This window comes from Pteropus vampyrus, unplaced genomic scaffold (assembly GCF_000151845.1).
Source record: "Pteropus vampyrus isolate Shadow unplaced genomic scaffold, Pvam_2.0 Scaffold220, whole genome shotgun sequence".
Lineage (NCBI taxonomy): Eukaryota > Metazoa > Chordata > Mammalia > Chiroptera > Pteropodidae > Pteropus > Pteropus vampyrus.
The window spans coordinates 1,248,539-1,262,985 of NW_011889001.1; the positions used below are offsets into that span (position 1 = coordinate 1,248,539).

Sequence of the window (14,447 nt, forward strand, 5' to 3'; positions counted from 1 at the left end):
TGTTAACTCTGTGTTCACAGCCCCAGAAGCATTCTACAAAAATAATATACCATCTTATCATTGAACTTTTATTTAGATGTTCCTTTGACAAAATCAAGAGCGTGGAAAATTCTCTTTTTTTAATCATTGAAAAGAGATCACTTGATTTTAGATCTAAATGGTCTTCAGATCAGATTGAAATTACTAACTGTTGGTGTGGTAGTCATTGTTCACAGTAGCCAGTCTTCCTAAGCAGTTATTTCTCTTACAGGTTGCTGAGTAATCATCATGACGATGCCTCGAAGTTTATCTGTCTTCTAGCAAAACCCAGCTGTAACTCTCTAGAACAGGAGGATTTTATCCCTTTACTTCAGGTAATTTTCATTTCCTTTTTAAAATGGGTTTACTCTTAGAGTTCAGAAGTTTAAAATTTTTTTTTCAACTGTAAGAGATGTCAATTGAGATACACAAATCTAAGGGTTAGATTTCAAGAAAAGTGGTTTTCAAGCTTGTATTAGTAGTAAAATCCTTTTGTTAAATGAAAATAAACACAGAACCCATAGTATCAAACAGATAAAGCAGAGCCACTCCCCCCGAAGCAGAAGAGAGGAGCCACTCAGTCACCCCTTGCTCACCCCCAGCAATCACTAAAGTACTTTCTGAAACCAAGCATTTGGTCTAGTTGACCTTTATTAAGGTTAAAGAGAAAGAGCCCTTCAACAGATGCCCTCCAACTTGAGGAGTATTTATATCTACACCTTCTGATGAGACTCAGTTACAGCCAACGTTGGATCTGTTTTTACTATAGCATTCTTCCTAGCCTGATACGTTGCTTGTTAATATTCTTAATTTCATGTCTTAAATATTCAGTTTTCCTCAACAGATCATAAATCCCTTGAAGCTGCCTTTCATTTCCTTTGAATGTACATCCTTGTTTTAGTTGTTCCAATAAATCCTTATTGACTGTTAGTGAGGATGCCTGAAGAAGGATGGAAAAATACATGGACATAGTTGTTTTTTCTGAAGTTGTATTCATGGCTGTCATCATCTTTTTTTAGACTTTTGTTGAAATATACATACACCAAAAAACCCACACAAATCACAAGTGCACCAATTATTGAGTTGTCACAACATGAGCACACTCAGATCAAGAAACAAAACATTACCAGTATCCCCAAAGCCCTTCATGCTTCCTCCTAGTCACTGCCACCCTAGGGTAACCACTATCCCAACTTCTGACACCATCTGACATAGATTTTTAATTATAGTAACAATTTTCCATGTTCATAATACAAAGTTCAGTTATGATTTATGTTCAGGGTCTTTGAACTTGTCTTTATTTTCATGATAACCTTGATTATCCTTAGACTCATCTGCTACATATTTTTGTTCCCCTTGAAACAGTTTTCATGAGAATGAGTGTTCTTAATAGTTTTTTATACTTAGTTAAGACCATTATAATATCCAACATTACATATTCCTTTTTATGTTTTGCAAAATTGCAAATATTCAATATTAGAACTGTATTGTTAATAAAACATTTGGTTTTAATACCAGTTCTCTATCCACTCCTTACCCTCACCCCCTTGATCCATTCTTGGCCCTGCTCTGACTCCTACATCTTTTATTGATGTAGACTGCATCAAGACTGCATCTTTTATTGACTAGCTTCTGGCTGGGTCTGGCCAATGGATAGCAGTGCCAGAGGATGGGAGAGCAGAGGGGAGAGAAGTTGGCATTCCTTCCCCACTCTGCTTCAGCACAGTAACTATACCTCTCTATAATACAGCTTCTGCTGAATCCCCCTTCTCCACCATCGTAGAGGCTACTGGGCTCTCATAACTCTGTTCCCTCCCCTTGTCCCTTTACCTTAGGAATTATAACAGTATCCTTCTGTTGCCTATCCCCAGTGCCTCACCATTCCCTTGTTTGTCCCCATAACCTGCCCATGACTCTCACATAGTCCTTTCATGAAAGGTTCATGTGAGTGAATTCTTTTTCTCTGGGGATCCTACCTGAATTTTATCAGAGCTTTAATAAAAGCTTCGACAGGAATATAAATTAAGTCTATACCAAGAGAATTACAAACAACCAACCACAAAACCATAATTATAGGTTAGTGGACATTTATACTTCCTTCCCTTAAATGTAAGGTGAAATTTTATTTTTATTTCAGAAGTGGACTTGTGGAGTCTTCTGGTAAAAGGTGACAGACTGAATAAATATTCTTCTTCTATCATTTTCCCAAACTCCTCTGAAGTTAAAATATAGAAATTTAACCAGACTAAACCTATGAAAGCAATTGGGATGGTAGAGAACAGAGGAGAAAAGCAATCAATATATAAAAGATTTCAGTATTTCTTGAAGATAGAAAGCAGAAGCAGGCTAAGGAAACCACAGCCCAGAATAAGGGGCTGTATAGAAGTGAGGTACTCTGCACATTAGGATTCCAGAGAGGCTGTAAACTCAGGATCAGCAGATCTGGTAAGTATTAAAAACAAGGGTTCGTTGAAGGTTGGTATATAGAACAATGGACCAGTTGATTCCTTACATGGTTTCCAGATGCGAAGTATAGCCTGACATTTACTCACAAGCATAAACAAACTAACAAAAACAATAAAACATATTAAGACAAATTCCAGCAAAGGAACATCCTAGATATTATCTGACCAGCACTTCTCAAAACTGTCATAGTCATCAAAGACAAAGAAAATCTGAGAAACTGTCATAGCCAAAAGGAGCCTAAGGAGACACAACAACTAAATGTAACATGGGATCTTGGATGGGATACTGGAACAGATAAAAGTCATTAGGTTAAAACTAAAGAAATGTTAATAAAGTATGGCCTTTAATAATAGTAATAATTATAATGTGTCAATATTCATGTATTAATTTTAACTATGTTAATATAAGATAATAGAGGAAACTGGATGCAGGATATAGGAATTCTATCTTCTCAATTTTTTGTGTAAATCTAAAACTGTTCTTAAAATTAGTCTTTAAAAAATACTATATTCAGAGTGAGTATATAAAACAGGAATAGAATATTATGAAAACAGAATACTAACACAAAAAAGATCTGTTAGAATTTTAAAATGTTAGCACCAAAATTAAAATTTTCAGCATAAGTCCTGGAAACTAAAGTTAAGGGTATCTCTGGCACACTCATGCATACACACAAATACACACAAGGGAGAGAAAGAGAGACAGAGACAAAAATAGAAGAGACATAGAGGACCAATTCAAGAATTTCAACATCTAACTAACTGGAGTCTAGAAGAAAGAAGGGAGAAAATGGAGAGAAGGAACTCATCAAAGAAATAATACAGAATTGAGAGAATTGGAGAGACTGGGGCAATAGGATGAGTCCAAAGAGCAGGAACCCAGCGGGATTACTTGAAATTTCTGTTTACACAACACACTTGTGTAACCAGCAACTGATCAAAAACAGAAAATGATTCTCCCACCCCAGCCTCTTATGCTTCCTCTAGTCCTTGCCCACAGAATCAAATAAATAATATAGAATACAAGTCTTTTGGTTGAAAGGAACCACTGAGTGCCAAGCACAATGAATTTAAAAAAAAAAAAATATATACATAAACATGTCCTCCTGAAATTTTAGGAAAACACTGATCAAGAAAAGATACTAAAAGCTTCCAGAGAGGAAAAAAAAAAGATCACCTTAATAAGAACAAGAATTTGAGTGGTATTAGCTCTGGGGAAATGGATTTGAACTCAGATCTCTGTATCCTGCCAAGTTATCAATGGAATATGAGGTCAGGATACAGACACTTAAAAACTCAGAAAGTTTATCTCCTATTTTCTTAGACAGTTACAGTAGTCCTCTCACACTTTTTTGCAGTTTGGTTTCCCAAAGTTTAAGTTAGCCACTGTCAACCACAGTCCAAAAATATTAAGTGGAAAATTGCAGAAACAATTTATGTTTTAAATTGTGCGCCATTCTGAGTAGCATGATGAAATCTTGTACCATCCTACCCTGGACATGAATCTTCTCTTTGTCCAGTGTATGCGTGCTCTATATGCTCCCTGCCTATTACTCACTTTGCAGCCATCTCAGTTATCAGATAGGCTGTCATGGTATCGCTATGCTTGTATTCTAGTAAACTTTATTTTACTTAATAATGGCCCCAAAGCCATTCACATAGCCTTCATTACAATATATCGTTATAATTGTTCTATTTTATTATTAGTTATTATCATTAACCTCTTACTGTGCCTAATTTATAAATTGAACTTTATCATACGTATGTATGTATAGGAAAACACATAGTATACATAGTTAGGGCTCAGTACTATCCATGGTTTCAGGCATCTACTGGGGGTCTTGGAATGTATCCCCTGCAGATAAGGGAGGACTACTGCACTTGAATATATACTGCAGCAAATTAAAGCAAACCAAGAAAGAGGAATACCTGAGATCCAGGAAACAGCGGGTTCAGTCCAGAGAAGCAATGAAGGGAAGTCTCAGGATGGCAGCTGAGGAGCAGCCAGTCCACGTGTCCTCCATAAAGGGGAGTTGGGAGGTGGGGAGAAGCGATTCCATGCAGTAGTTGTTATATTTGAGAAAAAGGAAATGAGAGGGTATGCTGAAGGCACAGCATTCTTTATCAACATGTTTAAGAAAAGCAGTTAGAGACTTCAAGAAAAATGAAAAAACTATGTTAAACATGAAGCATGCAGCAAACTGAAATATGGCATGATTATAAACAACTGATGGAGAGTAAGAAAAGAAAGTCTATTTAACTTCAATGCCTGGAACATTTTTCCTTTGAATGCCCCAAGGGACATGACGTTGGCCCAATAAGAAATGAAATGTATTCCTTATATACTGCTTTACCTAGCATTCAACAGTATTTATATACTCAAAATATTATAAAATATTTTAGTGTATAACATCTAAACTATAGGAAATTTTATTGTTGTTACAGAATAATACTTAAAAAACCTGAAAAATGTAAATGTCAAAATACTGCCAATAAAATGTGAAAGGGAAAAAAGAAGGAGAAGAGAAAATAAGTTTAGTGGTGCTATTATAATCATCCGATATAAAGGGAAATTAAGGTACTAAGATTAATGGAATGAGAGTTAGATGTATAAATATATTATTTGCAATTTATAAAGATAACCAATATAAGAACTAAAATAATAACCACAAATATTGAGGAAGGGAAGTAAAGTGGTCCAGTATCAATGAGCTAAATCCTCATCTTCCCTAGCAAAAAATAATATTTTCTAAAGTCGATAAAGCATTAAACAAATTATAACAGTATTTAATTATACCTAAATTACAATTAAGTTTATTATTAATTATAGAGTAACCAACAATTGAAATAAAATTATAAGTGATTGAAAGGAAATTGAGCTTAAGATAGTTGGGGTAGGTTGATAGAATGTTTCTTTTTCTTGTATACTCCTTGATTTTATGCCACATGTATATAATATTTTAATTGTTAATTACAGAGAATTTTGAACATAAAAATGCAGTCAGAGGGATATACTGAACCCCCATGTACCCATCCTCCACCTCTGATAATGATCATAAATTAAAAAAATAGAGAATAAAAAAAAACAACAGTACTTTTAATAAATTGAAACCTTGGTTTGGGGACAATATTAACAAAATAACCAGTAATTAGCTAATTTTATCAAGAAAAAAGGAGAAAGCACTAATATACAAAATAAGGAATGACAAGAAAGAAATAACCACTGAAACAGAAGAAATTTTTTTAAATCATAAAAGACTATCTTATAGACCTCTATGGAAGTAAATTTGAAAACCTAAATGAAGTGGATAATTTCCTAGAAAAATACATATGACCAAAATTTGACCCCATTTGATTTGGAAAACTTAACAGACTAATTTTTATAGAAGAAGTAGAAATATTTTTAAAGAACTACCTCACAGAAAAACACCAGGCCCAGGTAGTTTCACAAGGAAATTCTACCACACCCTCAAAGACAATTAGTCCTAATGCTCAAGAAATTTTCCAGAGACTTGGGTAGAGTTAGTCATAGGAGTCTTGCCTCAGTAGTGGGGAATAATTAGCCCTAGGTTAAACACTGCTAGGTCCTGACTGACAAATCTAAAAAGCAAGACCTAAAAGGATAAAATGACTTCAAAGTAACTTAGCATCCCAGAACATAGCTCTAGGATATTTGTAAGAACATAAGAATATCCAGCACTCAATAAGGTAAAATTCATAATGGTTGGCATCAGGTATGCAAAAAAGCAGAAAAATACAATCGATAATAAGGAGAAAAATGAATTGAGACAAATACAACTAATACAGATATTAGAATTAGCAAACGAATACATTAAAACAGATAGCATAACTGATTTTTGAAAGACCCAAATTGAACTTGTAGAGATGAAAACAAAGGTGTCTGGGGTAAAAAAATTCACCAGGTGGATTAACAGCCCATTAAACATTGCTAATGAAATGATTAGTGAACTTGAAGACAAAAAATAAACTCCAAAATGAGACAAGAAGACACAAATAAAGAAAAATGAGAAGAACATCAGTGAGCCGTGGGACCTCGCTTCAAGCAACCTAACAAACTTATAAAATAATCTGTTAGGTCTTTGTCCCAGGTTCCTAGGACAGAGTTTCTAAACCCTTGGATTTTCTCAAATGATAGGAGTGTCTTTGTTTTTCATGGTGGGCTCTTGGAACCATGCCCGAATTTATACTAATGAGGTGACTCATGGTTGGCTCCTAGATAATTTCATGAACGGGGGCTTGCCATACCAGAAAGACCAACCATGTGATAAAAGGTTGAGGTTTTCAGCCAGGTGCTATCAACCTGACTTCCAAGGAAGAGAAGGAGCGTGGAGATTGAATTCTGTCATGTGGTCAATGATTCAATCAATCATGCTTACATAATGAAACCCAATAAAAACTCTGGACACTGATGCTCAATTGAGCTTCCTTGGTTAATGATACAGTTATGTGCTTGGAGAGTGACTGTGTCCTGAGGACACAAACTCCATGGTTGGGGTCTTGTATCTGGCTGGGCCTAATTTGTACCTTCATAATAGAATGGTAATTATAGCATCTTCCTCAGTTTTGTGGGTTGTTTGGGCACATTGTTCAAGCAGAAAGGGTATTGGAAACCCCAAATGTACATCCAGTGGTCAGAAGTGTGGGTGGCCTAGAAACCCTAGTGTTACAACTAGTGTCTGAGGTGAGAGGAGTCTTGTGGAGGACTGTGCCCTTAACCTGTGAAATCTGTACTAACTATGAATAGTGCTGGATTTGCATTGCAAGAGAACAGAAAAATTATTTGAAGAGATAATGGCCCAAATTTTTCTATTCTTAGTAAAAACTATAAAGTCACAAACCTAAGATGCTCCACAAACCCAAAGCAGAAGAAACAAAACTATACTAAGGCACATCACAAAAAAATGGTTCAAAACCAGTAATAATGTCTGAATAACAGCCAGAGAAAATAGTCGCATTTCATAGAGTAGAGTGAAGACAAAGATGACAGCAGATTTCATGTTGGAAACAGTCCAAGCCAGAAGCCAGTGGAGCAACATCTTTAAAGTACTGAAAGACAAGAACTCTCAACCTAGAAAGTTCTACACCCAGTGAAAATATCTTTCAAAAATGAAAGTGAATTAAAGATTTTTTTTTTTGGACACAGAAAAGCCGAAAGAATTCATCACCAGCAGAAATGCACTACAAGAAATGTTTTCTTTTTTTTTTTTTAAGTTGTCTAACAAGGAAGAAAATAATATCAGATGGAAATACAAATTTCTGTAAAGAGATGAAAAGCTCCAGAAATGGTAACTACATAGATAAATATATGTGATCTTTTTATTATTTAAATCTCTTTAGAAGACAGCTCTTTAAACAAAATATCAACAGTGTATTTTGGTGTTTATAACATGTTTAAGTACAATTTGACAACAATAACATAAAGGCTGAGAGAAAAGAAATGAAAGTACTGTACTATTTTTTGGTTCACATATAATCCATAAAGTAGTATAACATCACTGGAAAGTAGATTATAGTAAGTTAGAGATGTGTGCTGTAACCTCTGATGCAGCTACTAAAATAACAAAAAGTTATAGCCAATAAGTCAAAAAAAAATAAAATGGAAGAATCATAAAAAAATATTCAGTTAACCCAAAAGGAGTCAAAAAAGGAAAGTATAAAAAAGGAATAGAGAATGGACTGGACAAATAGCAAGATGATAGACTTAAACTTAACCATATCGATATTCACATTAAATCTAAATAGTACGAATACCCCCAAAAGGCAAAGATTAGACAAACAGGCCCAAATATGTGTTGTCTGAAAGAAATGTACTTTAATTTTAAAGACAAAGATAGGTTAAAAAGAAAAGGAGAGAAAAAGATATACCATGCTAACAGTAATCAAAAGAAAGCTCTTACAAATAAATGGAAAGATAGCTCATGTTCATAGATTGAAAGGCTATTGTAAATGGCCGTACTACCCAGAGCAATCTACAGATCAGTGTAATCTCTATCAAAATCCCAATGGTCCCCTTCCCCAGATCCCTGGCAACCACCGTTCTTTTCTCAGCTTCTAAGAGGTTGACTGTTTCAGGTATAAGTGTAATCATGGAGATACTCAGTCAATATAAAGTTTCAGTTATGCAAGATAAATAAGTTCTAGTAATCTGCTGTATAGCAGTGCCTATAGTTAAAAATACTGTATTGCGCAGTTAAAATTTTGTTAAAAGAGTAGATCTCATGTTAAATATTCTTACAAAAAAAAAAGCACAGGGAAACTTTTGGAGGTGATGGATGTATTTGTTACCTTGATTGTGGTGATGGTTTCCTGGGTGTATGCATATATTCAAACTCATCAAATTAAATATGTACAATTTCTTATATATCAGTTAAACCTCAACAAAGTTGTTTAAAGATACCAGTGACATTTTTTGCACAAATAGATAAAACAATGCTAAAATTCATGTGGAATTGCAAGGCCCTGGAATAGCCAAAACAATCCTGAGAAAGGAGAACAAAACTAGAAGCCTCACACTTTCGGACTTTAAAACATACTACAAAGCTACAGCAACAAAAGAATATACTACTGGCATAAAGGCAGATATATAGACCAGTGGAACAGAATAGAGAGCCCATATAGTCAAATGATCTTCAACATAGGTGCCACAAGTACACCATGAGTAAAGGATGGTCTCTTCAAAACATGGTGTTGAGAGAATTGGATACCTGCGTGCAAAAAATAGGTTATACCCTTATCTTACACCATATACCAAAATTAACTCAAAATGGATAAAGACCTAAACATAAGACCTGAAACTATAAAACTAGAAGAACGCATAGGGGAAAAGCTCATGACGTTGGATTTGGCAGTGATTTCATGGATATGGTACCAGAAGCACAGGTAACAAAAGCAAAATTAGGGAAATGAGACTACATCAAACTTAAAAACTTCTGCACAGCAAAGAAAACAGTCAACACAGTGAAAGGCAGCCTACAGAATGGAAAAAATATTTGCAAACGTATCTGATCAGGGGTAAATATCCAGAATATATAAAGAACTCCTATGATTCAATAAGAACAAAAAACAAATAACCTGATTTTATTTTTTAGTCATAGATTTTTTTAATTTTATTAAGTTTTATTGGTGTGAAATTGGTTAATAAAATTAGAGCGGTTTCAAGTGTACATTTCTATAATACATCATCTGCATATTGCATTGTGTGTTCACACAAAGTCAAGTCTCCTTCTGTCACCATATATTTGACCCCCTTTATCCTTCTCTACCTCTCTCCACTATTTCCCTTTCCCTCTGGTAACCACCATACTGTTGTCTGTGTCTGAGTTTTTGTTTGTTTGTCTTGTTTGTTCGTTCGTTGCTTTCAGTTTTATATCCCACATGTGAGTGAAATCATATGGTTCTTGACTTTTTCCATGACTTTTGCTTAGCATAATATTCTCAAGATCCATCCATGTTGTCGCAAATGACAGTATTTCATCTTTTATTATGGCTGAGTAGTATTTCGTTGTGTATATGTACCATATCTTTTTTATCCAGTCGTCTATCAAAGGATACTCCAGTTGTTTCCATGTCTTGGCCACCATGAATATCGCTACAGTGAACTTAGGGGACATATGTCTTTACAAATAACTATTTTCAAGTTTTTTGGTAGATATCCAGAAGAATTGCTGGGTCATATGGTAACTCTGTTCTTAATTATTTGAGGAACCTCCATACTGTTTTCCATAGTGGCTGTACCAGTTTACATTCCCAGCAGCAATGTATGAGGGTTCCTTTTTCTCCACAATCTCTCCAACACTTGTTACTACTTGTCTTGTTAATAATAAACATTCTGTAACAGGTGTGAAGTGGTAGTTCATTGTGGTTTTGATTTGCATTTCCCTTATAGCTAATGAAGTTGAGTATATTTTCATTTATCTGTTAGCCATTTGTATGTCTTCTTGGGAAAAGTGTCTGTTCAGGTCATTTGCCCATTTTTTAATTGGATTGTTTTTTGTTGAGTTGTATGAGTTATTTATATATTTTAAATATTGACCCCTTATCGGAGGTGTTTGCGAATATCTTCTCCCATGGACAATAACTTTTTAAAATTGGCAAAGGACTCGAAAACATATTTCTTCAAAAAAGATAAAATGTCTAACAAGCATATGAAAAGATGTTCAGCATCACTAATGAGACACCACCTCACACCCATTAGGATGGCTGTTATTTAAAAAAAAAAAAAAAAAAGTATTGGTGAGGATGTAGAGAAATTGGAACACTTATGCCCTGTTGGTGGGAATGAAAATGGTACAGCCATTCTGAAAAATAGTTCATTGCAGCATTATTCACAATAGCCAGGAAATGGAAGCAACCTAAATATCCATCACTAGGTGAATGAATAAAGAAAATGTGATATATACTTACAATGAAATATTATTTAGCCTTTTTTTTAAAAAAAATTGCATGTGACATGTATAGACCTTCAGGACATATGCTGGGTAACTAAGCTAGTCAAAAAACACAGATACTGTGTGATTTCACTTATATGAGGTATCTAAAGTAATCAAATTCACAGAGATAGAAAGAAGAATGGTGATTGCTAGGGGTTAGGGGGAGGGGGTAGGGAGTTGTTTGGTGGGTGTAGTTTCAGTCATGCAGGATTGGGGAGGGGAGTCTGGGGATCTGTTGTACAACAATGTACAAGTGATTGATAGTATTGTACTGTACACTTGGAAATTGGGAGAATGAATTTTATGTTACTTGGGAGGTTTTGCCACACACACACAAAAAATCTAGGTAGCTATATTAATATCCAAGTCATTTTTAGAGGAAAAAATATTGCTAGAGAATAATAAAAGGATCAGTTCAGGACATACCAATTCTAAATGTTTATGAACTTAATAACAGAACTTCAAAATGCATTGTTCAGAGGAAATTAAAGTAACATTCTACAGTAGCAAGTTTGCTCAACTGGCAACTTATTCTACAGGAAGGAAAAATTCTGTAGACATTTTAGTGGGGTTTTTGTATGTTTAATTTAATTTTGATTTTGTTCTTTTTCAGGATGTGGTGGATACACACCCTGGCCTCACGTTCCTGAAAGATGCTCCAGAATTCCACTCCCGCTACATCACCACGGTAGGCCAAGTTCTCTTTTATTCTTAATGTAACTCCATAAGTCTCTTTTTCATCACTATCAAGTACCCAGGCTTTCAGATCTTTATGCAAAAGGTAACTTGGGCTATACTGATTTTCTTAAGTAGGAGGAAGGTGAAGTAAAGTTGAATTTATTATTTATACCTATTTCCCTTCTTATATGTACCCAATGCTTAAGAGGAAATTAAAGTAACATACTCATTCTTTCCAGTCTTAGGAAGTATGCCTTTTGCTGTCATAAATATTGATACCCAGTTGACCTTTAGCATTTGCAAATAATACCGAAAAGAATTTTCAACAACCTTTCCCAGAAAAAGATGTGTCTATAGTACTTCATTGGAAATGATAATAAGAGATAGCTTTCGTGTAATCAGAAACAAATCATGTAAGAATTTAAGATAACATGATCACAATCTCCTATTTTGCGAGGTGTTCTCTTATGCCGTTTGTCATATACAGCCTCATTTGATCAGTCACAGGCATGAATTATGAGTGAGAACTCACAGGCCTGCAGTGCACACTGCAGCCAGGTTAATTCTCTGTTTGGAGGAATTCCAAAGGTGAGCCCCAAGCACACCTCACATTCACAGCCACACTCAAGTGTGATGGCTCTTGCCTCTGACTCAGATCCCCCAGTAAATCAGGCAGTCTCCTCTGAGGAAGACCCTGTCATTCTTAGGGTACTTTTTGTTGGCCATGGATTTGTTGGGTTCCGCTAAGTTACAGAATATTATCATTTTTTCTTCTCTGTAGGAACGTCATTCTTTACTTTTAGATTGGTCCCCTTGTATCATAAAACTTTGTAAGACTTTATTTGAGCCAGAAGGTGTCACTGTCATCTAAGACTATCTCAGAAGGTTTTTTTGCCTTTTAACTACAGTATACTAAATCACTTCCGCCACAATCACCCAGGCCCAGTCACCTTGTTTCTCACTTGGATTACTTCTATTGGCCTTTCTCCTTATACCCTCATTGCCCCACAGTCCAGTCTCCACAAGGCAGAGTTATCCTTTGAAAATGTAAGTCAGACACAACACTCCTCTTATCACACCCTGGAGTGGTTTCCCATTTCACTCAGAATAAAAGCCAAAAGTCCCTGCCAAGACTCTCCTTAATGTGCCCCGCGCCCCCGCCCCGCCCCAACACCCTCACATCCTCTGCTTTCTGATCTTATCTCCTACCTCCCTACGCCTTGCTTACTCTGTTTCAGCCATAATGGCTTTCTCGCTGTTCCTGAAACAGCCCAAAGCCAACTTCTGCCTTAGGTACATCGTTCTTACTCTTTCTTCTGCCTAAAACATTCTTCCTACAGATTTCCACATGACTCACTTCCTCACTTCATCCAGATGTGTGCTCAGATATTTTTTTATCGAGGCCTTCCCTGATCACTCTCTGCCTTCTTCAGCTTTCTTCTCCCTCTGCCTCCTCCCCCTACACTCTCTACTCCTTTGTTCTGCATTATTTTTCTTCTCAGCTCTTATATTATCTGATATGTAAAATTTTTGTTTGCTTATTGTCTATCTCCTTCTCTATAATATAAACTACATTAGAGCAGAGACTTTGTCTATATTGTTCACTGCTGTATCTCCAATACCTAGAATAGTGCCTAGCACATAACAGAGACACAGTAAATATTTACGGAATGAATAAGCGAAATTATTCATGCTTAAGAATTCTGCTCATTAACTCTGGCTTCAATACCAAACAGAATTATTGGGTTCTGATTGCTCACTGTTCTATAAATTCAGGACATAATATAAATAATAGCATAGTTTAGAATCTTAAGAGTTGGATAGGATCTTAGAAATAATCTAATACAACTTTCTACCAATTCAGAAAATATTCTCTACAGAGGAACTTTTTATTGAAATTTTAAGAAAGATGTTAAAGAATGGAATTGTAAAATAGAGATAAATTTTCTTTCTCTATACTTTCTAGTTTGGCATTTAATTATGATGGTCTGTGGTCATCTAGCAAGTGGTCCCCAGGAAGTTTTGATGTCAAAGTGAAAAGCCATGAAACAGTTTTATTCACATATAATTCACATTTTCTGAGAAATTCTATTTATGTTAACTGTTGAACAGAAAGAACTACATTGGTCAATTAACAAGATACAATTAATTATCTCTGCAGACATTTTCATGGCATTCGCATTTATTATTTACATTTTTTAAATTTATATTTTAATAGTATTATGCTGCTTTATCCCCAGTTTACAAAAATGAACCCATTATGCAGGTAATCATTAAAGTGTAAACTGCTTGTGGTGAAATAATGATAAAAGAGCAAATCAAAACAGCATCATAACATAAATAGTAAACAAGACCCAATTGAGAATATAGAAGGTGAATATGTATGTACTAAGTGTATCTGCTATTGTGATAATTTCATACTACCATCTAAAAAAGAGAAGTGTAAATAAAAAGTATCACAGTGAATATCTGGAAACAGAATTTTATTGGACTGGTTGGTTATCTATTCTTCCCCATGCCTTTTCAATCATGAAATTTGGTCAAACAATGGCATGAAGTCATTGAAACATTTTTATTATTTCACAATACAGTTAGTTTTTCCAGAACAAATACAAAATAAGATTTCTAGTATGAAATTAATTACTTTCGTTGTTAAAGGCATAGAAGTGGCCAAATTAGGCATAATTTTCTACTCTGCCTATGGCAGAGACAAATAAGATCACACTATTTCCAATTTACTTACAAAGATCAGCCTCAGAGTTAATAAAAAATATCTCAGAAAAAGCAAAATTAATTTATCATATGATCCTATTGAATGTTACATAATCTCAGTGGC

The 14,447-nt window shown here is 35.0% G+C and overlaps 1 protein-coding gene across 6 annotated transcripts in view; it reads left to right on the top strand.

Moving 5' to 3' along the window:
- PPP2R3A (protein phosphatase 2 regulatory subunit B''alpha) overlaps window positions 1-14,447 on the top strand; it is a 159,657-nt gene that overhangs the window by 78,238 nt on the left and 66,972 nt on the right. For all 6 annotated transcript variants that reach the window (XM_023538371.1, XM_023538369.1, XM_011373193.2 and 3 more), the window contains 2 exons: window positions 251-353; window positions 11,547-11,621. In XM_023538371.1, coding sequence (XP_023394139.1) covers window positions 251-353; window positions 11,547-11,621 — 178 coding nt within the window. The remainder of the gene's footprint in view (window positions 1-250; window positions 354-11,546; window positions 11,622-14,447) is intronic.